We start from the raw sequence: 25166 nt of genomic DNA, 5'->3' as shown, positions 1-25166 counted from the left end.
TAATGCAGCTTCCTAGTTGCACTGATCGCTCCATGTTTGGGTTGTGGACACACCTCACGCTTGTCTCCTCCTCTGTACATTGCCCTGTCCTCCTGCATTTGTGACATCGTATAGCTCCTCCTGTCACTAATATATACCCTGGAAGTATAGCACAGAGCACAGTGCAGGCATGGCATCCTCCATCCTGCCGGGTCTCCTCTCCCTGAGCCTCACCGACCTGCTGTACGGGGGAGCCTGCCTGTGTGTCTTCTACCTGCTCTACAAAATCTCTGCCCTCTACCTGAGACAGAAATGGTTGGAGCGAATATTCAGTGCTTTCCCAGGTCCTAAACGCCACTGGCTGTATGGCAATGCCCACGAGGTAAGTGGCATCTGAATTTTTTTATTTTTCTTTCCTGCTGCAAAGTGTTTGTGTTACTTTTTTCCTCTGGTGTGAATAAACACTGAACTTTTTGCTTTACTACCATGTTCTTGCCTCTGTACTGTGACCGCTTACCCTGCCTACCAGAGCAAATCCCCACAATATATATATATATATATCCAACAGTATACAGGACAGGAGTATATAGTGTATATATATATATATCCAGCAGTATACAGGAAAGGAGCATATAGTGTGTGTGTGTGTATATATATATATATATATATATATATATATATAAAGAAATAAAAAAGCAATGGCAGCACCGTCCTCAATGCAAGCTGGTGGGTGCAGCAGGCCCAATGTGGATCACTCCAAAAATAATAGAAAAATGGGCAGCACTCCAAAGAGTAAAATGCAAGAAAACGTTATTTACCCCAGTGGGAAATACGCGACGTTTCGGCTCCGAATCAGAACCTTTCTCAAGCGATTGAGAAAGGTTCTGATTCGGAGCCGAAACGTCGCGTATTTCCCACTGGGGTAAATAAAGTTTTCTTGCATTTTACTCTTTGGAGTGCTGCTCATTTTTCTATTTCTATATATATATATATATACATATATATATACTCACACACACACTATATACTCCTGTCCTGTATACTGCTGGATATATACAGGTCCTTCTAAAAAAATTAGCATATTGTGATAAAGTTCATTATTTTCTGTAATGTGCTGATAAACATTAGACTTTCATATATTTTAGATTCATTACACACAACTGAAGTAGTTCAAGCCTTTTATTGTTTTAATATTGATGATTTTGGCATACAGCTCATGAAAACCCCAAATTCCTATCTCAAAAAATTGGCATATTTCATCCGACCAATAAAAGAAAAGTGTTTTTAATACAAAAAAAGTCAACCTTCAAATAATTATGTTCAGTTCTGCACTCAATACTTGGTCGGGAATCCTTTTGCAGAAATGACTGCTTCAATGCGGCGTGGCATGGAGGCAATCAGCCTGTGGCACTGCTGAGGTGTTATGGAGGCCCAGGATGCTTCAATGCGGCGTGGCATGGAGGCAATCAGCCTGTGGCACTGCTGAGGTGTTATGGAGGCCCAGGAGGCTTCAATGCGGCGTGGCATGGAGGCAATCAGCTTGTGGCACTGCTGAGGTGTTATGGAGGCCCAGGATGCTTCAATGCGGCGTGGCATGGAGGCAATCAGCCTGTGGCACTGCTGAGGTGTTATGGAGGTCCAGGAGGCTTCAATGCGGCGTGGCATGGAGGCAATCAGCCTGTGGCACTGCTGAGGTGTTATGGAGGCCCAGGAGGCTTCAATGCGGCGTGGCATGGAGGCAATCAGCCTGTGGCACTGCTGAGGTGTTATGGAGGCCCAGGAGGCTTCGATAGCGGCCTTAAGCTCACCCAGAGTGTTGGGTCTTGCGTCTCTCAACTTTCTCTTCCCAATATCTCACAGATTCTCTATGGGGTTCAGGTCAGGAGAGTTGGCAGGCCAATTGAGCACAGTAATACCATGGTCAGTAAACCATTTACCAGTGGTGTTGGCACTGTGAGCAGGTGCCAGGTCGTGCTGAAAAATGACATCTTCATCTCCATAAAGCTTTTCAGCAGATGGAAGCATGAAGTGCTCCAAAATCTCCTGATAGCGGCTGCATTGACCCTGCCCTTGATAAAACACAGTGGACAAACACCAGCAGCTGACATGGCACCCCAGACCATCTACTGACTGTGGGTACTGGACACTGGACTTCAGGCATTTTGGCATTTCCCATTCCCCAGTCTTCCTCCAGACTCTGGCACCTTGATTTCAGAATGACATGCAACAGTCCAGTGCTGCTTCTCTGTAGCCCAGGTCAGGCGCTTCTGCCTCTGTTTCTGGTTCAAAAGTGGCTTGACCTGGGGAATGCCACACTTTTTCCTTCCCACAGACTTCCCACTGAGGGGCCTTGATACAGCGCTCTGGGAACAGCCTATTCCTTCAGACATGTCTTTCTGTGTCTTACCCTCTTGCTTGAGGGTGTCAGTGATGGCCTTCTGGACAGCAGTCAAGTCGGCAGTCTTACCCATGATTGCGGTTTTGAGTAATGAACCAGGCTGGGAGTTTTTAAAAGCCTCAGGATTCTTTTACAGGTGTTTAGAGTAAATTAGTTGATTCAGATGATTAGGTTAATAGCTCGTTTAGAGAACCTTTTCATGATATGCTAATTTTTTTAGATAGGAATTTGGGGTTTTCATGAGCTGTATGCCAAAATCATCAATATTAAAACAATAAAAGGCTTGAACTACTTCAGTTGGTGTGTAATGAATCTAAAATATATGAAAGTCTAATGTTTATTAGTACATTACAGAAAATAATGAACTTTATCACAATATGCTAATTTTTTTAGAAGGACCTGTATACTCCTGTCCTGTATACTGCTGTATATATATATATATATATATATATATATATATATACACAGTACAGACCAAAAGTTTGGACACACTTTCTCATTCAAAGAGTTCATCTCGATTGGGTTCAGGTCCGGTAACTGTGGAGGCCAGGTCATCTGGCGCAGCACCCCATTACTCTCCTTCATGGTCAAATAGCCCTTACACAGCCTGGAGGTGTGTTTGGGGTGATTGTCCTGTTGAAAAATGAATAATGGTCCAACTAAACGCAAACCGGATGGAATAGCATGCCGCTGCAAGATGCTGTGGTAGCCATGCTGGTTCAGTATGCCTTCAATTTTAAATAAATCCCCAACAGTGTCACCAGCAAAGCACCCCCACACCATCACACCTCCTCCCCCATGCTTCACGGTGGGAACCAGGGATGTAGAGTCCATCCGTTCACCTTTTCTGCGTCACACAAAGACACGCTGGTTGGAACCAAAGATCTCAAATTTGGACTCATCAGACCAAAGCACAGATTTCCACTGGTCTAATGTCCATTCCTTGTGTTCTTTAGCCCAAACAAGTCTCTTCTGCTTGTTGCCTGTCCTTAGCAATGGTTTCCTAGCAGATATTCTACCATGAAGGCCTGATTCACACAGTCTCCTCTTAACAGTTGTTCTAGAGATGTGTCTGCTGCTAGAACTCTGTGTGGCATTGACCTGGTCTCTAATCTGAGCTGCTGTTGAACTGCGATTTCTGAGGCTGGTGACTCGGATGAACTTATCCTCCGCAGCAGAGGTGACTCTTGGTCTTCCTTTCCTGGGGCGGTCCGCATGTGAGCCAGTTTCTTTGTAGCACTTGATGGTTTTTGTGACTGCACTTGGGGACACTTTCAAAGTTTTCCCAATTTTTCGGACTGACTGACCTCCATTTCTTAAAGTAATGATGGCCACTCGTTTTTCTTTACTTAGCTGCTTTTTTCTTGCCATAATACAAATTCTAACAGTCTATTCAGTAGGACTATCAGCTGTGTCTCCCCCTGACTTCTCTACAACGCAACTGATGGTCCCAACCCCATGTATAAGGCAAGAAATCCCACTTATTAAACCTGACAGGGCACACCTGTGAAGTGAAAACCATTTCAGGTGACTACCTCTTGAAGCTCATCAAGAGAATGCCAAGAGTGTGCAAAGCAGTAATCAAAGCAAAAGGTGGCTACTTTGAAGAACCTAGAATATGACATATTTTCAGTTGTTTCACACTTTTTGCTATGTATATAATTCCACATGTGTTAATTCATAGTTTTGATGCCTTCAGTGTGAATCTACAATTTTCATAGTCATGAAAATAAAGAAAACTCTTTGAATGAGAAGGTGTGTCCAAACTTTTGGTCTGTACTGTATATTTATATTTTATTTATATAGAATAAATATATATATATCCTATATATACAGTACAGATTCTCAATTGGATTCAAGTCTGGACTCTGGCTGGGCCTCTCCAAAACATTAATGTTGTTGTCTGCTAACCATTTCTTCACCACTTTTGCTGTGTGCTTTGGGTCATTGTCATGCTGAAATGTCCACTGGTGCCCAAGGCCAAGTTTCTCTGCAGACTGCCTGATGTTGTCGTTGAGAATCCTCATGTATTGCTCTTTTTTTATGGTGCCGTTTACTGTGATTAGTTTCCCTGGTCCATTGGCTAAAAAACACCCTCAAAGCATTAGGTTCCCACTACCATGTTTGACAGTGAAATGAAGGAAACATCATTGTGACCAAACAATTCAATTTTTGTTTCATCAGACCATAACACAGAAGACCAGAAGTCTTCTTCTTTGTCCAGATGAGCTTTTGCAAAGGCCAAGCAAGCTTTTGTGTGCCTTATCTGGAGAAATGGCGTCCTCCTTGGTCTGCATCCGTAGAACCCAGCAGTGTGCAGTGTCCGTTGGATTGTCTGCCTTGAGACATTGCCACCAGCAGAGCCCAGATTCACCAGGATGGCCTTGGTGGTGATCCTTGGATTCTTTTTCACCTCTCTAACTATCCTCCTGGCCAGCACAAGTGTCACTTTTGGCTTCCGACCACGTCCTCTGAGATTTTCCATCTTGTATTTTTTGCTTAAATGTAAATAAAAGCAGACTTTTATCTTTTGGGAGACACCTATGTCATTTCCCATCAAAAAATGACTTGATGGTTTAATAAAAGTAACTTTAAGTCAAAATTTGCCAGGGGTATGAATAATTATGGGCAGCACTGTAGATGTTGGGGGACAGAAGGATCGGTCAAGTTGAATCCTTTCGTTCTTGGGACGATAAGCCACTGGCAAAGGTATCTGTCGCCAGCTTTCACTCAATAACAACTCAGCTGAGAATGCTTCTATGTCTATGAGGGGATTGGGAGAGACAGCTGTCTGTCAAATACTCATTAGACCAACAATAATCTGAAGTGTATGGCCGTCTTAATTTTCTGGAAAGGAGTATCCAAGAATCTCTCAAAATAATCATATTTGGATAAAAAAGACATAAAAAATGAACTTCTTCAGAGGTAAATTAGGCAAGAGGGATGAAACCAGGATTGTGTGGATCCTTTGAGGTCCTCCAATTTTGGTCAGGGGTTCCTCAGAAGATGGCAAGAGTAATAGTAGAGATAAAGTAGTTTTAGGGTTTCCTGAAGAGGGGTACCTTTTTTCGGGGTTTCCTATGTGGTAGAAAGGTTGCCAATCACTGCTTTTGAGGAACCACAATATGGGCTGCATGACCAAGCTATTGCTATGTTCTCAACAATCCCTTCATATTTTTTAAGACCAATGTAGGATTGGGGGAGGGTGAGATAGACGAAACAAGAGTGAATTTCCCCAAACAAGGTCAGACTTGCATACCAAAGTACAAGAGGGCCTTCGTGGGACCAGGCTCTAACACAATAATGGGCTACAAAGCTCCAGCAGAAGACAACTGTATTTGGAGGTAATTTTGGAGACATTCACTTGGTATATTCACATGGGATATTTCACATATTAGATCCTATTGACTTTAAACGTCTTGTTTGCACAGTTAACATTGAACCCCAGTCTATATAACATATATTTCCAAAATGTATGACCATGAAGCTCTGCAGTAAGGACCTGCACTGAAACATCTAGGCTAGGTGGCCTTCTGCTCTGAATAGTGGTGTGACAAGCTGAGGTTTTAGCTGAAATCTTTCTTCTTCTTAACAGTTCAAACAAGACGGGACTGATTTGGACGTTATAAATGGTTATGCAAAGCAATTTGATTGCGCCTTCCCCATATGGCTTGGAAATTTCTTTGCCACTCTCACTATCTATCATCCAGACTACATAAAAGCCATTCTCTCCAGGCAAGGTGAGGAACAATTCTGTTGATATCATTTGTTTATGTTTGCATTTTATTCATTCAGAAAATTCTGAAACAGCACCATCTAAGAGCAGCATCTGGTATTACAGCTGAGTCCTGAAAAGGTCTGAACTGCAAAACCAAACATGGCTCATGGGCAACAATGAGTAATGAAAAACACAATTTTTCATCTACAATACAGTAGCTTAAACATTTTTTGTGACTTTTTGTTCCCATTCTGCTCTGTATAGTTCATGGAAAACCACAATGCTCCCTGTATTTTTTATTTATATTTTTGGATTGCATTTCAACATATTTTATTACCCTAAACCTTAATTTCCACAGATTTTAAACCGCAACTAATTCCCACCCAACTGCCCCACAGAGGAGAGGGGGAATTTTTTTTCATTTTTTTTCTTTTTACCGTGGCTCACTTCTTTTTATAACAGCAGACCTAATGTTTTCCGGTATTTCTCCCCCAATGTTCCTATTGTTATTCACAACTTCCAACCATTCTTTCCTTAATGATATTTCAGGACTGGAGATGAACGAATCAATTCTAAAATTCATAAATTTATCCCAAATTTTCTAAAAGGTTTTGATTGGAACTAACTGAATTTTGTGTGATTCGAGAAAGAGAAGGATGGAGAGAGATGAGAGAGAGAGGGTGGGAGGTGGAGAGAGAAACAAGGTGGGAAGGAGGGAGAGAGATGGAGGGAGAGAGACAGATGGGAGAGAGGATGGGTGGGAGGTGGAGAGAGAAACAAGGTGGGAGGATGACAGACGGAGGGAGGGAGAGAGAGAGGGTGAGAGTGATGGAAGGAGAGAGAAACAAGGTGGGAGGGAGGGAGAGAGACGGAGGGAATGTGGAAGAGAGAGACGAAAGAGAGTGAGAGAGGGTGGGAGAGAAAAAGAGTGAGAGTGACGGAGGGAGGGTGGTAGAGAGAGACGAGAGAGAGAGGGTGGGAGGGAGAGAGTGAGAGTGACGGAGGGAGAAAGATGGACCGAGAAACCGGGAGGGAGAGAGAGAATGATGAAGGGGGGAGCCAGAAAGAGACAAAAGAGGGAGGGAGATGGAGAGGACAGAGAGAACTTACAGCCACTTTCAATTCGGGTTAAATTCATTGGAACTGAAATTGAATTGGCCATCCAATTTGGACCAGGATCATATTTTAAGAAATTCGCTCATCTCTATTCAAGATCAATATTTAGTAAATAATACTCTAGCCTTTTGAAGATCCAAATCTGTGAAATACCCCAATATACATGTAAATGGGTCCAACTGGACCTTTATTCCAAGAATTGTACTCAGTAATTTTGTTACTTTGATCCAAAAGTCGAACAATTTTGGGCACTTCCAAAAATGATGTAAGAATTCTGATCCTTCCATTTTACATTTCAAGTACTCTGATGATGTTTTCGTCCCTATCTTAAAAAGAAAACGATATAAAGTACGACATAGTCTATGCTCCAGAAAAAACATGGATCTCCTGGCTGAGGACTTCTTGGAGACCATGTTCCTTGTACTCCTCCTAACAACGCTTGACAGATTTTAGAACTAAAACCTTCTACTACCCACCATAACGGCATCTAGAATATGAAGCCGAACCCTGTTATTTATATGAATCAAAGCCTTGTCATGCTTAACAAACATATCCTAAATACACCTACCATGTCTTTATAGATCCAAAGGACAACTTTATCTATCATTTCATCACCCCCTGGATTGGTATGTAACATGGCTTTGTTAGTTATATCATATCTAGGCAAGCTTTAACCTCACATTTTCTGACCACTGTGTTTCAGATTTTAAACATAACACATTACGGAGGGTGAAATAAGGGATGAGGGTAATGTAGAAGGGACATATTCACTAACAATATGGCGTGCCAGATGGGAGGCTGTTTTCTATGGATGCAGAATTTTGCCTATTTTTATACCATGTGAATTGAGACTGATGAAGAGTAATAGTGGCCCATCTCTTAAAGGGGAACGATAGTGAAACTGTATTTATGGACAAGTGGCTCTTAAAGAGGGTTGTCTAGGATTTTTTAAATCCGCACCCCACCACCAAGAGCTGTGAAAAATCTATATCTACCTGTTCCCCGCATCTCAGTTTCTGGCTCTGTGGCTTCCGGGCTGTCTACCCCAGACTTCCTGTCTGTATCTGTCAACTTCCACACGAGAGAGGTCATGTGCACTTCTGCAGAAAATGATTGACCTCATTGATGGCCTTCTCCCCAGGTGAATTAGGAATGAAAAAGGGATGTAGGACACGTCATCAATGAGGCCAGTCATTGGTTGCAGCAGTGCACATGACCCCTTCTGTGAAGTGCAGTGAAGACAGTCCAGGACCCACAGTACCAGAATGGAGCAGCAAGGAGCACCCGAGCACAATGGAAGTCAATGGGAGAACCTGAGCATTAAACCAGGCAGCCCCTGCTCTGAAGAGGTGAGGGAGTCTGGTTCACATGAAAAGGTCAGAAATTGATGGAAACACCACTGAAATGGTTCGGGAGCAGCATGGGGAGGATGTCTGGATGCATCTTGGACTCCCAGGTCGCTGCTGGGGACGATGTTGTCCGAGTAGTACGCAGCTTGTAAAGACTGACAATAATACGCACAAAACCAAAGATAAAATCGATTTTAGAGGAAAAACTGTTAGGAAACATTCTTTCCTGTATATTTACTTGTATATAAAGTGCTAGTGCTGCCAAAAATTACAAGAAAGAGGCACTCCGATACAACCTGTATATCACATAAAGGAGGGCCTCATTCACATTGTGGTACAATTGTTCAGGTAGTGGGACTCCTACACTTATAAAGCCTATGCAGTAAGTGAAAGGGCTGCCAAAAAATACAAGGAACTGGCACTCCAATATACCCTTTATTACACATAGGAGGGCATCATACATTGCCTTGAAAAATTTGGATTGATGGCCTGCTGGTGACTCTCTAAAACATTAGGGGCGAGGGCCTGCTGCTGATCTGACCATGTAAAACATTAGGGGTGAGGGTCTGTTGCTGAGCTGACCATCTAAAACATTAGGGGTGAGGGTCTGCTGCTGATCTGACCTCCTAAAACATTATGGGCGATGCCTGCTAATGATTTGACCATGGAAAAAATTATGGGCGAGGGCCGGCTGCTGAGCTGACCATCTAAAACATTATGGGCGAAGGCCTGCTGCTGAGCTGACCATCGAAAAAATTAAGGTTGAGAGCCTGCTTCTGAGCTTACCATCGAAAAAATTATGGTTGAGGGCCTGCTGGTGAGATGACTCTAAAACATTAGAGGCGAGGGCCTGCTGCTGATCTGACCATGGAAAAAATTATGGGCGAGGGCCTGCTGCTGAGCTGACCCTCTAAAACATTAGTAGCGAGCGCAGCCTAATAAGTATGTTGATATGATGGAGGAGGAGGATGAGAAAAGTAAGATTTAACCAAGGGGTGCTCGGTAATACAGTGTATTCAATACACCATAAAAGCCACATTTAAAGTGCCTTAATGTTCAGCCACTTTCCTCTAGTGCAGTAGAGAAGTCAGGGGCAATCCAGGCCTTGTTCATTTTGATAAGAGCCAACCTGTCAGCATTTTCAGTTGATAGGTGGATGCGCTTATCAGTTATTATGCCCCCAGCAGCACTAAATACTCGTTATGACAAAACGCTCGCATCAGGGCAGGCCAGCACCTCCAAGGCTTAGAGCGCAAGTTCATGCCACGTGTCCAGCTTGACACGGTCTGCTACGTACTCCTTCACCATCTTCCAAAACCTTTCCCTCTTTGTGACACTAGGCCACGCATCAGGGTGAGGTTGCTGGCGGCGTGTCATGAAACTGTCCCAGGCCTTGGAGAGTGTTGCCTTGCCTCTCTTGGAACTGCTGTGTGTTCCCCTCGTCTCCCCTTCTCGGTTGCCCAAGGAACTACGTACTCTGCTGCCTGCATTGTTAGCTGGAAATTTTTAGAGCAATTTTTCCACAAGGACCTTCTGGTATTGCACCATTTTGCTAGTCCTCTCTACCACAGGAATGAGAGATGAGAAGTTCTCGTTGTAGAGGGGGTCGAGAAGGGTGAACAACCAGTAATTGGTGTTGACCAAAATGCGTATAACGCGAGGGTCACAGGAAAGGCAGCATAACATAAAGTCAGCCATGTGTGCCAGAGTCCCAACAGACAATACTTCGCTGTCCTCATCAGGAGGATGACTCTCAATCTCCTCATCCTCTTCCTTCTCTTTGGCCCATCCACGCTGAACAGATGGAATAAGCCTTCTGTGGGTACTACCCTCTGTAGCGGAGGCAACCGTCTCCTGCTCCTCCTCCTCATTATCCAATTTGCGCTGAGAAAACGAACGGAGGGTGGTCTGGCTATTACCCTGTGTACTGTCTTCCCCTATTTCCACCTCTTGCACATGCAAAACGTCCGCCTTCATTGTGAGCAGCGAGCGTTTCAGCAGACACAGAAGTGGGATTGTTACGCTGATAATAGCGGCATCGCCGCTCACCATCTGTGTTGATTCCTCAAAGTTGCGTAAAACCTCACAGAAGTCAGACATCCATGCCCACTCGTCGCTTGTGAAGAGTGGAAGCTGACTGGAAAGGCAACGATCAGGTTGCAGCTGGTATTCCACTACTGCCCTCTGCTGCTCACAAAGCCTGGCCAACATGTGGAACGTGGAGTTCCAGCGTGTGCTCACGTCGCACAACAATAGGATAGGTTTTGAGAAACCACTGAACCACTAAGTTGAATACGTGGGCTAGGCATGGTATGTGTGTGAGCTTGCTGAGCACCAAAGCCGCCACCAAGTTACGGCTATTATCAGACACAACCATGCCTGGTTGTAGGTTGAGTCTGGTCCCTTATACCCTGCCACAGCTATGCGGCATTGTGCTGTTTGTCACCTAAGCAAATTAGTTTCAGCACGGCCTGTTGCCGCTTACCCACTGCAGTGCTACACTGCTTCCAGCTACTGACTGATGACTGACTGGTGCTGCAAGATGAGAATTCAGAGGTGGAAGTGGAGGAGGAGGTGTAGAAGGAGAAGGGGGAGTTGCAGCCACTAAAGTAGGTGGTGGCAGAAATCCTGATGGAAGTAGGGCCCGCAATCCTTGTTGTTGGTAGCACCTGTGCCATCCCAGGGTACGACTCGCTCCCGGCCTCACCCAGTGTGCTGTCAGGGAAATGTAGCATTCCTGGCCAAAAGCACTTGTGCATGTGTCAGTCGTTAAGTGGACCTTCCCAATAACTGCGCTGTTCAGGGCATGGGTGATGTTAAGGGACAAATGCGGGTGTAAGGCAGGGACCGCACACCGGGAAAAAATAGTGGCGGCTGGGGACTGAGTAACGAGGGACGGCCCCCACCATCAGGCTGCGGAAAGCCTCAGTGTCCACAAGCCTAAATGGCAACATTTCCAGTGCGAGCAATTTGGAAAGGTGCGCATTTAGTGCTATGGCCTGTGGGTGGGAGGCTGGGTATTTGCGCTTTCATTCTAAGGTATGGACATCTGTAAGCTGCGCTGAGACACAGAAGTGGATGTGCTAGCTGATGGTGCTTGTGAAAATCCAAGTGCAGGGCAGGAGGCATCCAGGCCTGCATCTTGGAAAAGTGATTGGCCAGCACGTAACACAGGGGAAGAGGAGGCAGTGGTGTAACCCGCAGACATTGGTTACACCACTGTGTGTCATCCTCATCATCAACCTCTTGAGACACTAATTGCCGTTGACTTATTGGCAACTGTGCCTCATCATCATCATCCACCTTGTGAAACACTAATTGCCGTTCCCCACCAGAATCTTCTTGTAACTGTAGATGATCCAGAGTTTGGGAATCAGGGCAAGAACTCCTCATGTCCCTCTTCAAGCGGGCTTTGCGAGAGGCCCAAATCAAGGAATGGCAATGAAAAGAGCTCCTCGGACTATCCGAGTGTGGGATCACTTGTTTGACAAGACTCTCCATGGTGGGAGGAAGGAGGATCAGGGTGAGGATTCTGTTGACCAGACTCTTGGCTACTGAGACTGGACTTTGTGGAAGACAGGGTGGTGCTTAACCGACTGGAAGCATTATCTGCTGCAATCCAACCGATCACCTGGTCGCACTGGTCTGATTTCGAGAGTGGTGTCCTGTGCCACCCTGCAAACTGGGACATGAAGCTAGGTATCGTGGATGAGTGTGTTTCTTGTGCTCTGGCAGCAGGCACAGTTTCACCGCGCCCAGGGGCACGGCCTCTGTGTGCACCATCAGCAGCACGGCCACTTCACCGTCCCTTACTGCTCGCCTTGAGCATATTGAATGGTATATATGCTTGAAAGTATGTCACATGTAGAGTAGACAGAAGGGATAGAACAAAAGATATTTTTTACCCCTTTGGGGGGCACCACCATCCCTCGAATACAATAAATACAATATATATATATATATATATATATATATAAAATATGACCCTCAGTGGGTTAGAGTCTTCAATAAATGTTTCCCTTTTTATATATGTATATAAATTAATAGCACATACATTAAAAGACTAATTTAGAGATCAATCGGATAATGTCATAACATAAATTCAAAGTAAAAGCAATTTTGACTCACTTCACCCAGGAGGTATCGGATGGGATAAACTCAAAACACCCTCCGAATTACCTCCTGCGCATGGGTAGCCGGTAAGATGTCACGGAAGGACAGCAGTCCAGTTGAGCTTCTTGTCAATCGTCTTTATTGAACCACAGGTTAGGGGTGAAGGTGCTGAAGCAACGCCCTAATAGCACCTAGAGGCTCATTAACAAAGTTTAAAAGTTATTTTAAGAGAACGGCGGCAGGCAGGGAGTTATAAAGCACACTGGTATGTACTATTAGCACATCACTAATGTCAGTCAGCTACATAACGTTATTTCTCATGACAGAAACCCTTTAAGCAATTTTAGTAGATGTTCTTGGCTCAAACAGTAAAACTTTCCCTATATACCTGTATATCTCCACCACTTTCACCTGTCTACTGCCTTCCTGTCTTTCAGGGAAAGGTTTGCTGGTGTTGTCAGGACAGAAATGGCACCAGCACCGAAAACTGTTGACCCCGGGATTTCATTACGATGTTCTGAAGCCATATCTTGGAGTGATGTCCGACTGTGTTAATGTCATGCTGGTAAGGAGAACTCACAAGGTTGAGAAACCTCCTCAGCCAAAAATCCATCTAGTGTAAAACAGTACATAGAAGACAGGACGGGAGGAGGGGATCAACCTATGTGTGGTTATTATTTGATTGCAATGAATTGTATATTTGGGTTGATAATGCGTTTTGTTTAGGACAAATGGGAACTAATGGTCCCAGATAAGAAACCAGTGGAGCTTTTCCATCACATCAGCCTCATGACCCTGGACACCATCATGAAATGTGCCTTCAGCTACCAGAGCAACTGCCAGCTGGACAGGTTGGTTTTTGCCTATAATTATTTCTATCCTTGGTAGTTTTCCTTCAGCGTGGTGCAGAAACCTCAGAAGGGATAAAACAACTGGCTGGAGACAACTACGCCAGTTATCAAGGACATGTATACCATAGAGGTGGAACATGTGGCTGCTATAGAACTATTGGAAGGAGGCGGCTCAGCCCTGGTTAGTATCATCCAGTTGGCAACCTGGTGGTAAGAACCTGTGCCGGACTCCCGTCTGCAGAGGAAGCGCCTAGTGGCCATGTTGGGTATTGCACTCCATAAAACATAATTGGGACTTCCTTCTCTTTGCAGTGAAAATGAATACATCAAAGCAGTGTATGAGCTCTCCTACCTGGTGGAACACAGAACCCGCTGCGCTCCCTACCATAATGACTTTATCTTCTACTGGAGCCCGCATGGATTCCGCTTGAGGAGGGCACTGAAAACAGCACATCAGCACACAGGTCGGGTCTTTTATTTAGATTTTTCTGCAAGTCATAATCCAATAGAAAAGATTATGATGAACTTTTTTTTAACACATTGATGGATGTTAGAGATAAGCCAGCTTGGATAGAAGCAGACCATGAAACGAGTTTACATGATGACAGCATCGGATGGCTTTCTCTGGTTTGCATCACACAGCCATAGCGCTTGCCTGCATCTGCCACAAGGGGGGGCTCCTTTCATATTGATTTATGCAGCTTCTCTTAACTTCAATGAGATGTTTAAAATCTACTTTCCCCTAGAGGCAGGAAAAATGTTATCATTTCATACCATGGCTGTGAAATGGGACCTTGGGATTTGTCATAGGTCAGTGTTAAGTATTAAAATATATGATGTCTTTGTATGCACCAACCTGCGTATTTTAAACTCATGTTTAAAGGGGTTGTCTAGTGAAGCAAGCTACAAAACGTTGGCTAGATGAACTAAATTTACCAGCTTTGAAAAGAGAACAGGCATTTCCCCTAAGTTCCCCTTTTACATTATCTGAACTACAGACTGCTTTAAAAGAATCACCATTGCATAAAAGCCCAGGCCCCGATGGGTTCCCAGTTTTTTAATATTATTCCACTTTCAAGGAAATTCTACTCCCAATCTTTTTAGATACCTGTAATGAAGAGAAGGAGAAGGGGGCCTTCCCCACAGACATGTTGCATGCACAGATTTCTATCATCCCCAAACCTAAAAAAAAGACCACTCACTCTGCACAAACTACAGACCTATATCATTGTTAAACGATGATCTTAAGCTTTACGACAAACTGTTAGCAAACAGATTGAAGAAGTACTTACCGGATCTAATCTCTCCTGAACAAGTAGGTTTCGTGCCTGGTAGACAAGGGAAAAACAACATTGTTAGGGTGATCCAGCTTATACAACTGGCAAAACGATCATCTATTCCTCTGATTTTGCTCAGTATGGACGCTGAGAAAGCGTTTGACAGAGTGGACAGGTTATTCATGTCTACATTACCTTTCCCACTCTTCCTCTCAGTTTTTCCTTCACCACCCCCCCCCCCCACCCCCTTTATATGTCATGTTCGATTAATCGCCACAATGTTGCAGTATCTTACTTTGCAATGATTGTTATATTGTATTTATAACTATTTTATAAGATTTTGTATGAGCTTACTGATATATGTGTTATTCATACCTTTATGTATTCTCTCAGTGGTATACAACCTTTCGAAAACAATAAAAACAATTTAAAAATAAATAAAGGGGTTGTCTAGGTTTAGAGCTGAACCCGGGCATACCTACATTTTCACCCAGGCAGTCCCCCTAATATGAGCATCGGAGCATTTCATGCTCTCATTGCGATTCAGCGCAGGGCTAAGGCTCTTTATGGAGATTCAGTGACTAACCGGGCTCTCCATAAGGACTACTAGGCAGAGGCTTCCCCCCGGCAGTGAGCCTGGTGATGTCACCAGCACTAATGGGCCGGCTTTAGCGCTGCCCTAGCCTGTAAAATGGCTAGGGAAGCGCTAAAGCCCGCCAACCAGAGCCAGTGACGTCACCGAATACACTGCTAGGCAGAAGCCTCCGCCTAGCAGTGTAAAAACAAATATAGAAGCCCTTGCCCTGCGTGATATAGGGCAAGGGAGAGCATTGGAGCAGGAAATGCTCCGATGCTGATATCAGGGGGGCTGCCTGGGTGAGAATGTGGGTATGTCCGGGTTCAGCTTTCAACCCGGACAACCCCTTTAATTTTGGTACAAGAAAAGGAAGAACATTCTATGAAGTGTGGTTGAAAGTAAACATCAGTAGTCCCTGGACCGTTTTAGTCGAAATCTCTGAAAATATGCTTCCGGTAATAATCACATTATGTCTGTTCCATATAGAGAAAGTCATCAAACTGAGGAAAGAATCCCTAAAACAGGAGACAGAACTGGAGAAGATCAAGCAGAAGAGACGTTTGGATTTTCTGGACATTCTTTTATCCGCCAGGGTAATAAATTGATTGACAATCTGACTTGTACCCAGAGGGGTAGCTATAGGGGCAATTGGGGCAGTTGCATCCGAACGTTGCCGCATTACATTAGAGTATAAAAGGGGTTTTCCAGAAAAAGAATATTGAAGACCCATCCTCAGCAGGGCCGTATTTAGCGTTCATGTTGTCTTAGGCACTTTTTGGGCCCGTTCACACAGCAACAGCAGGCACAGGGGGCAGTGCTTCAGTTCACAGGCTGGTGGTTTAAAACGTTGAGATGGTACATGTACCATCTTGGCGCAGTGTCGCCTCTTGAAGCTGTGACAGGTGTTCGCCTGTGGTTTAGCTCCATTTAGTGTAGTTAAGTTGCTAGCGGGTCATTGAAAGTGAACAACCGCGGCAGAAACCATCAAGTAAGGCCTCATGCACACGGCCGTTGTGCAGTCGTTTCGTGCATTGTGGACCGCAATTGCTGTCCCCAATGTACGGGCAACATCCGTGCAGCAGGCCGGACCAACTTAACTTGAATGGGTCCATGGTCTGTCCCCACCGGAAAAAAATATGACATATTTTTTTGTGGTGTGGAACCACGGAAAGAAACACAACAAAAGCACTCTGTAGAGCTTCCGGTGTTCCGTTCCGTGACTCCGTTCCACATCTCTAGAATTGCGGACCCATTCAAGTGAATGGGTCTGCATCCGTGATGCGGGGTGCACACGGACCGGCGGCCAGGGACTGCCGACCCGCCATTTGCAGGCCGCAATATGGCCACGGCCGCCCAACGGCTGTGTGCATGAGGCCTAAGTAGCAGATTTTTACAGCGTCAAAACCCACCGTGTAAAGGACATTCAAGACAGTAGCTGCTGCACAGGTTTCACGTTGCGATGCAGCTAAAAGCTATGGTTCCTGTGGATGAAGGATGTCCCAATCTTGGGGTTGTGGGTGGCACAGGCAGAGTCATTCACTCCAGTCGGCCTCCATAATAAATCAGAGTGATCTTGGAATTATCCAGGACCACAAAGCAGCTTTACATTACTTGATTATTTTGGTAAAAAAATGAGGCAGAAGCATAACATTGGGGGGTGCAGAGGTTGCAGTTTTGCAACTTTAAGCGACTCTCCATTTAAGTGAATGGAGCTGAGCTGCAATACCAGACACAGCCCATAAACAAGAGTGGCGCTGTTTCTGAAATAACATTAAGCCCTTTGTTCTAATCCTGGACACCCCCTATAGCTGTCATCCAAACATTTCCAGTAACAGAGTTACGTGTCTGTTTTTTGTCAGGATGAAAATGGTCAGGGATTGTCTGATGAAGATCTGCGGGCAGAGGTGGACACCTTCATGTTCGAAGGGCACGATACAACAGCCAGTGGCATCTCCTGGGCATTTTACTGCTTGGCTAAGTATCCAGAGCACCAGGACAAATGTCGGGAGGAAATCAGACAAGTCCTGGGAGATCGGAGGACGGTGGAGTGGTGAGAGCTTATATTATCTTAAATATAGAACATGACAAAGGAGTAGTAGTAGGGAACCATTGTATCTCCATAAGGGGACCAACGATACATCTAGATATGGCGGTGTAGCTGAATTGGGCAATTGGGGCATATTGCCAGGGTAAGAATTCTAGGTAACTTGTTTTCAATGGCCAAAAGAGGTGAGAGGTCCTCTTTAAGTATGGTATTACAGTATTATTATTATTACTCTTTTGTGATGCCAGGGAGGACCTGAGTAAGCTGCCGTACACCACCATGTGTATTAAGGAGAGCATGCGTCTCTTCCCGCCTGTGCCAGGGGTGGCTCGTGAACTTAAAGAACCAATCACCTTCTTTGATGGACGGAGCGTACCTAAGGGTCAGTGACAATTTCCGAAAGATATTAACAATTTGTAAACCCAAATTATTAAAATAGTGTGTATATATATAGAGAGAGAGAGAGAATATATGTATGTGTCTCTCTCTCTCTCTATATATATATCTTGCAGAGATATTAACCTTATATTAAGAGTCTATAAAATCCAATAATCTTCAAGACTAGTAAACTAGTCAATCTGTGATGAAATAATAAACCAAGATTTTCTTCCTCTTTTATTTTTATCTTTTGTTGTAACAGGTACTGTCATCTTTCTAAGTATTTATTGCATGAACAGATCTCCCAGCATGTGGGATAACCCTGAGGTACGTGGAATCAGCAGTGGTATTTATATGGCAGAACTAATGTGAATGTCAGCCCAAGATATAACTACTATGGTCCCTGGTCATCAAGTCTGGAGCAGGATAGAATAATGTTAATGACTATAGTTTGTATAGTAAGTTCTAGCACATCGTCTCTTGTGTTAGGACTTAAAGGGGTTTCCCAGCAGGATTAAATATAGGGCATAATGGCTTAAAAAAAAAGTATTACTCACCTCATCAGTCCCCCACAGCTGTTATTGCGATCTACAGATGTTGCAGGGTTAGCACTCCAACTTTTAACTCAAATTTCTTAACTCATAGAAACATAGAAGCATAGAATGTGTCGGCAGATAAGAACCATGTGGTCCATCTAGTCTGCCCAATATACTAAATACTATGAATAGCCCTTGGCCCTATCTAATATGAAGGATGGCCTTATGCCTATCCCATGCATGCTTAAACTCCTTCACTGTGTTTGCAGCTACCACTTCTGCAGGAAGGATATTCCATGCATCCACTACTCTCTCAGTAAAGTAATACTTCCTGACCTGATATTACTTTTAAACCTTTGCCCCTCTAATTTAAAACTATGTCCTCTTGTAGCAGTTTTTCTTCTTTTAAATATTCTCTCCTCTTTTACCTTGTTGATTCCCTTTATGTATTTAGCAGTTTCTATCATCTCCCCTCTGTCTCGTCTTTCTTCCAAGCTATACATGTTAAGGTCCTTTAATCTTTCTTGGTAAGTTTTATCCTGCAATCCATGGACCAGTTTAGTAGCTCTTCTCTGAGCTCTCTCTAAAGTATCAGTATCCTTCTGGAGATATGGTCTCCAGTACTGAGCACAATACTCCAGATGAGGTCTCACTAGTGCTCTGTAGAGCGGCATGAGCGCCTCCCTCTTTCTACTGGTAATGCCTCTCCCTATACACCCAAGCATTCTGCTAGCATTTCCTGCTGCTCTATGACATTGTCTGCCTACCTTTAAGTCTTCTGAAATAATGATCCCTAAATCCCTTTCCTCAGATACTGAGGTTAGGACTGTATCACTGATTGTATATTCTGCTCTTGGGTTTTTACATCCCAGGTGCATTATCTTGCACTTATCAACATTACATTTTAGTTGCCAGATTTTTTACCATTCCTCTAGCTTTCCTAAATCCTTTTCCATTTGGTGTATCCCTCCAGGAACATCAACCCTGTTACAAATCTTTGTGTCATCAGCAAAAAGACACACCTTACCATCAAGGCCTTCTGCAATTTCGCTGATAAAGACATTAAACAATATGGGTCCCAGAACAGATCCCTGAGATACCCCACTGGTAACAAGACCCTGGTCTGAATATACTCCATTGACTACAACCCTCTGTTGCCTGTCCCTCAGCCACTGCCTACTCCATTCAAAAATATGGGAGTCCGAGCCCAAAGACTCTAATTTATTGATTAGCCTTCTATGTGGGACAGTATCAAAAGCCTTACTAAAGTCTAGATAAGCAATGTCTACTGCACCTCCGCCATCTATTATTTTAGTCACCCAATCAAAAAAATCTATAAGATTAGTTTGACATGATCTCCCTGAAGTAAACCCATGCTGTTTTTCATCTTTCAATCCATGGGATTTTAGATGTTCCACAATCCTCTCCTTAAGTATGGTTTCCATTAATTTCCCCACTATTGATGTCAGGCTTACTGGCCTATAGTTACATGTTTTTTCCCTACTACCTTTCTTGTGAATGGGCACAACATTTGCTAATTTCCAATCTTCTGGGACGACTCCTGTTACCAGTGATTTGTTAAATAAATCTGTTAATGGTTTTGCTAGTTCACCGCTGAACTCTTTTAATAGCTTTGGGTGTATTCCATCAGGCCCCTGTGACTGATTTGTATTAATTTTAGACAGCTGACTTAGAACCTCTTCCTCTGTAAAGACACATGCATCAAAAGATTCATTAGTCTTCCTTCCTAACTGAGGTCCCTTTCCTTTAATTTCCTTTGTAAAAACTGAACAGAAGTATTTATTGAGGCAGTCAGCTAGTTCTTTATTTTCTTCCATATACCTTCCTTCTTTTGTTTTTAATTAGGTAATTCCTTGTTTTAGTTTCCTTTTTTCATTTATGTATCTGAAGTATGTCTTATCGCCTTTTTTCACTGACTGAGCTAATTTCTTTTCTGCCTGTGCTTTAGAAGCTCTTATAACTTGTTTGGCCTCTCTCTGCCTAATCTTATAAATTTTGCCTGTCATCCTCATTTAGTTTATTTTTATAATTACGAAATGCTATCTGTTTTTAATGATTTTGGCCACTTCTGCCGAGTACCACAGTGGTCTCTTCCTTTTTTTGCTTTTACTGACAAGCCTAATGCAATTATCTGTTGCCTTCAATAGTGCCACTTTTAAGTAGTCCCATTTCTCCTGGACTCCATTGAAACTGTACCAATCTGATAGGGACTCGTATACCACTAATCTAATTTTAGAAAAGTCAGTTTTTCTAAGATCTAAAACGTTTGTTTTTGTGTGGTGTGACTCAGTCACTGTACTTATAGTAAACCACACTGACTGGTGATCACTAGATCCCAAGCTTTCCCCTACAGTAATATCAGATACCAAATTCCCATTTGTGAATACTAAATATAAAATGGCCTCCTTCCGGGTTGGCTTCTCAGCTACTTGCTGTAGAGATAATCCCAGTAGGGAATTTAGAATATCTGTACTCCTGGCAGAACTAGCTATTTTGGTTTTCCAGTTTACATCAGGAAGATTAAAGTCTCCTATAATGATAACTTCCCCTTTCAATGTCATTTTAGCTATTTCCTCAACTAGTAGATCATCTAATTCTTTGACTTGACTAGGTGGTCTATATATCATACCTACACGAGTTACCTTATGATTATCAAGCTGCAAGGTAACCCAAAGTGACTCTAAATTGGTCTCGCTAACTTGTATTAAATTAGATTTTATGCTATCTTTCACATATAGGGCCACCCCTCCCCCTTTCTTGCCTTCTCTGTCTTTCCTATATAGAGGGAACCCTGATATTGTTATATCACAGTCATTACTCCCATTGAACCATTTCTCAGTAACAGCCACTAAATCTATATTCTCAGATGCTATTATAGACTCAAGTTCATTGACCTTGTTCCCTAAACTGCGAGCATTTGTAGACAAGACTCTGAGCTTGTCATTTCTTAACCTCTGTGCTACTGGCATTTTCTGTCATTGTTCCGGGGGGCAGTCGGACTGCTGGATTATCACCCTTTCGCCCCCCTTTCCTAGTTTAAATGCTCCTTAGCAAATACTTTGAACTGTTCACTGAGGACATTCGTTCCCTTGAGAGAAAGATGCAAACCATCTTTCTTGTACAGTTCTTTTCCATTCCAACGAGAGCTAACTCATTGCGTTATCTTGAGACAAAAGCCATTGGAAAGCAATTGAAGGTGTTTGCTTAGATTAGATAACACAACTCAGAAATCCCAGAAAACAGGATTGTTAACTGTACTCCATCCATAGGAACTATTTTCAATCCTTGTTCTTCAACCTCAATGCAACCCACGCCAGTGGTGCCAACCTGAAAAGCATTTGTACAATAAATTATTAGAAGGGTATTCTGGTGAAGTTATTTTTTTTATACATGGTGCAGAATAGATCAAAAAGAAGCATTACTCACCTCACTGATCCCCCACAGATGTTGTTGCGATCCTTACCAGATCCCCAATGGTCTCGACTTCCTGGTCTTGACATGCAGGAAATAGAGATGCTTGATCAGCCAATCACTGGCTGAAAGTGACACACCTCAGTCACTGATTGGCTAAGCAGGCATTTCTTGCTGCATCAAGCCACTACCAGGTAATGGAGACCTGCTGTGGGGGAAAGGGGGGGGGGGGTCAGCGAGGTCAGAAATGCTTAGGTTTTTTTAAACCCATTTTACCCCATATATATGAAAGTGCATTGAGTGTGAAAAATAGGGATTGGTAACAGTAACTTAAACACAGAAAAACTAGTATTGTGCACAAAAATACAGTTTCAGCAACCCTGTGCTAACCCCTACCCTACTGAACTCTTACTGAGGTTTGATGTGGAATTAAACATTTCTGCATTTGGGCTTTTGGTCTTTTCAAGGCACATCTAATAAGGTTTTATTTTAAAACATTGTGGGTACCTTCCCCAGTAAAAGGTCAAACATGTAGAACCCTCTAGTACCAGGTGGTTATACAAGCAGCAAAACGTTTATACAGCACTTTCATGATGGATTTCAGCTTCCTTAGAGTCCTCTGTCCTTTACATACTCTGTATAGATTGTGGATGAGCCTCATTATCTTGTATCATCAAGCTATAGGACCTCTATCTACAATCAGGTTTATGTCTCATCTATTTATGGATTTTAGGTTTTTGATCCACTGAGGTTTTCACCGGAGAATGCATCAAACAGACATTCACATATGTATGTTCCTTTTTCTGCTGGAGCAAGGTAAGACATCTTGAAGATCTAAAAACGATGATATATGTAGATAAATAACAGTATTGGGATACAGGTGCGGTATGTTCAAGTCTCACAACGTTGGTATATACTTGTAGTTGGCACCAGGGTTGGACTGGGTTTCCTTGGGCCCACCAAGGGAATGATTCTCAGGACCGAACCCCCCTATATCATCCACAAAGTGTAATAGGTTAAGAAAAAGAAATAGACTCTAGTGCCATATATATTTTTTTGTTTTGTTTTTACTGGATCTTTGGGGCCCACTATGGTATCAGAGCCTGGGCCTACCAAAGGATCCTCTGGTTCTCTGGTGGGTCAGTTGGACTTTGGTTGGCAGTAACTCAGTAACAAGTCCCTTAAACAAAGAAGATCTTGAAAATGGCTTTCAAGTTTTATGTAAATAAACGTTTACATAACGAATCCTGCTCTTAGCAGAGAATTTGATACAACTGTATCCAGTCCAGACAACCCTTATTCTGCTGTTTAGTAAAGAGAAACTTTGTTTTCTACCTTTAGCCTGAGTACTGACTCCAACACCTTTTGCTGGCCACAGCATCAACATCTCGTGCCTTACATCCACACTAAAAACCACAACACCAAGGACACCTCAAGTACCATCAGGCAGGACCCCTAACATCTGGATGTGCCCCGATGGAAGAAAGGGTGTACCCTTTTTTCACTGCCCTGGCCCTAGGGAGCAGCAATTTATGGAAAGAGAGAGACTTTTGCAGCCAGAGCCACTACCACTCCCATTCTCCTTTCTGGCTCCTCAGAGCCAAGCGCCCAAAATCAAGCCCACATTCATTAGTTTGCACCAGTTTTTTGTGAAAACTACAGCAAACATTGTATGCTAAAATTGCTTAGAATTTCACTTTCTGGTTGCTCTTGCCAAACGTTGGAAAAATGGGTGTACTCACTATGGAATGGGCATGCCTTCATGTTTAAAGCTTCTCATAGCTCATATATAAAATTTTTACTTAAAGGGGTTTTCTGGGATTTTGATTTCAATGGCCCATCCTCAGGATAGGCCATCAATATCCAATCAGCAGGGGTCCAACACCCGACACCCCTGCCCATCAGCTGTTCTGCAGTAGCTCCAGCTCTGGAAGTTGGCCATTAATCTTAAAATCCTAGAAAACTAGAAAAAGAGGCGCACATCTTTTAATAAATCTGGCACTAATAACTTCAACAATCCGGTGTAAAGAACAACAGTCTTAATAAATGTGGCTCAATGTTTTTATTTGCAGTCATTTTTGTGACATAATCTGCCCCATATTTAATACATTTTCCAATTCACACCAAAACCTTCATGTCTTCTCCCCCTAGGAACTGCATTGGACAGAACTTTGCTATGAACGAGATGAAAGTCGCCATGGCTCTGACACTTCTGAGGTTTGAACTGAGTGTAGATCCCAACAATGAGCCGCTGAAGTTTCCTCAGCTTGTCTTACGTTCTGTGAATGGCATTCACTTGAATCTGAAGAAAATACAAAAAACATAAACTCTTAAGATCGCAGTGATTTCGTCGTGCCTTCACTTTTGTTTGTTCATGCTGTGCTTCTGTAATTTACCCCCAAAATGTATTATACAATAAACACCATTAATGATGTATTGTTCAATGGAGAATTTAGTGTTATGCCCCCTAGAGGAATAAAAGTGGAATTAACATGATTGCATTGCTTGGAGCTACAGGATAACATATTCCAGCTCCACTGGTCATTTTAAAGCTGGGGACATAGGTTAAAGGGGTGCACGGGTGGAAGTCACACCCAGACAATTATGTCAGAAAGAATTAAAGACTTTCACACAACCTGTAATATAATTACATGTGCAGAAAGCTCCCCCTGGTGGTGGAAACCTTTTAGTGGAAACATACCTGCTGTGCCGAAGTCAAGAGAGTTTTCCTGTTTGGGCAGCCAGCAGGACAGTCCTGGTTTTATAGACTTGGCTTATTGCAGATGCAATGCCGAAAATATGACATTTCCCACTCTGCCAGTCTGTAGCTTTGTTGTCCCCATTGTCTGCTGCTTGACCTTGTTCTTATGAACCGTCATCTTTGAAATTTTAAGGATAGAAGCGACCTGACAGTCCCTGTATCCCTCCACAGTAAAGCTAGAATTGAACCCTTCTTTTCCTCACTCAGAACTTTTTTTTTCAACTCTTTTGTTATTTTTTGATTAAAAGTCTTTCAATACTACGAGTAGTTCTTCTGCCATCCACCCGGTTCTATAACAAGAGAACAGTGATGACCACAGGAGTGGTTTTTATACTACTGTCTCCCTAGCTGCATCCTCTTCTGCGCAGGTGCTGAAAGTGTTCAGAGCAGGTGAAGATACAGGAGGTTCTGTTGCCTGTATCAGGGCTGAACACTTTTTAACGCCTCTGCAGTGAGACCCAGAGGAGTCTGTGCAGAGGATGGGAGTGGTAGTGCCCTGATGAAGTGTTGTGTCATGGTGTACTTGTAACAGCCCAGAGCTGTGTTACTAAACTCTTCTACCCCGCTACAATCTGTTAAAAACATTTACCTTGTCATCTTGTGTAATTTCACATAATATCCTCACAACTGTGCATTA

General features: G+C 43.3%; 1 protein-coding gene across 1 annotated transcript; it reads left to right on the top strand.

Annotated features, from left to right (window-relative positions):
* On the top strand, positions 1 to 24264 carry LOC122943163 (cytochrome P450 4A4-like). The gene is made up of 12 exons (XM_044300680.1): positions 1 to 361; positions 5973 to 6117; positions 7793 to 7837; positions 13111 to 13238; positions 13400 to 13524; positions 13837 to 13988; positions 15865 to 15971; positions 17238 to 17428; positions 17671 to 17804; positions 18063 to 18127; positions 22502 to 22584; positions 23920 to 24264. Exons 1-12 carry the CDS (start codon positions 170 to 172, stop codon positions 24092 to 24094), a joined length of 1542 nt encoding a protein of 513 aa, XP_044156615.1. The 5' UTR covers positions 1 to 169; the 3' UTR covers positions 24095 to 24264.
* Positions 24265 to 25166: the final 902 nt, after the last annotated feature.

This window comes from Bufo gargarizans, chromosome 7 (assembly GCF_014858855.1).
Source record: "Bufo gargarizans isolate SCDJY-AF-19 chromosome 7, ASM1485885v1, whole genome shotgun sequence".
Lineage (NCBI taxonomy): Eukaryota > Metazoa > Chordata > Amphibia > Anura > Bufonidae > Bufo > Bufo gargarizans.
This window is presented reverse-complemented; position numbering and strand designations above follow the sequence as displayed.

Coding starts and splice junctions, on each gene's coding strand:
- LOC122943163 (XM_044300680.1), top strand. CDS start 170: ATGGCATCCTCCATCCTGCCGGGTCTCCTCTCCCTGAGCCTCACCGAC. Junction 13,239..13,399: donor ACTGTGTTAATGTCATGCTG/GTAAGGAGAACT, acceptor CGTTTTGTTTAG/GACAAATGGGAACTAATGGT. Junction 17,805..18,062: donor TGGACGGAGCGTACCTAAGG/GTCAGTGACAAT, acceptor TTGTTGTAACAG/GTACTGTCATCTTTCTAAGT.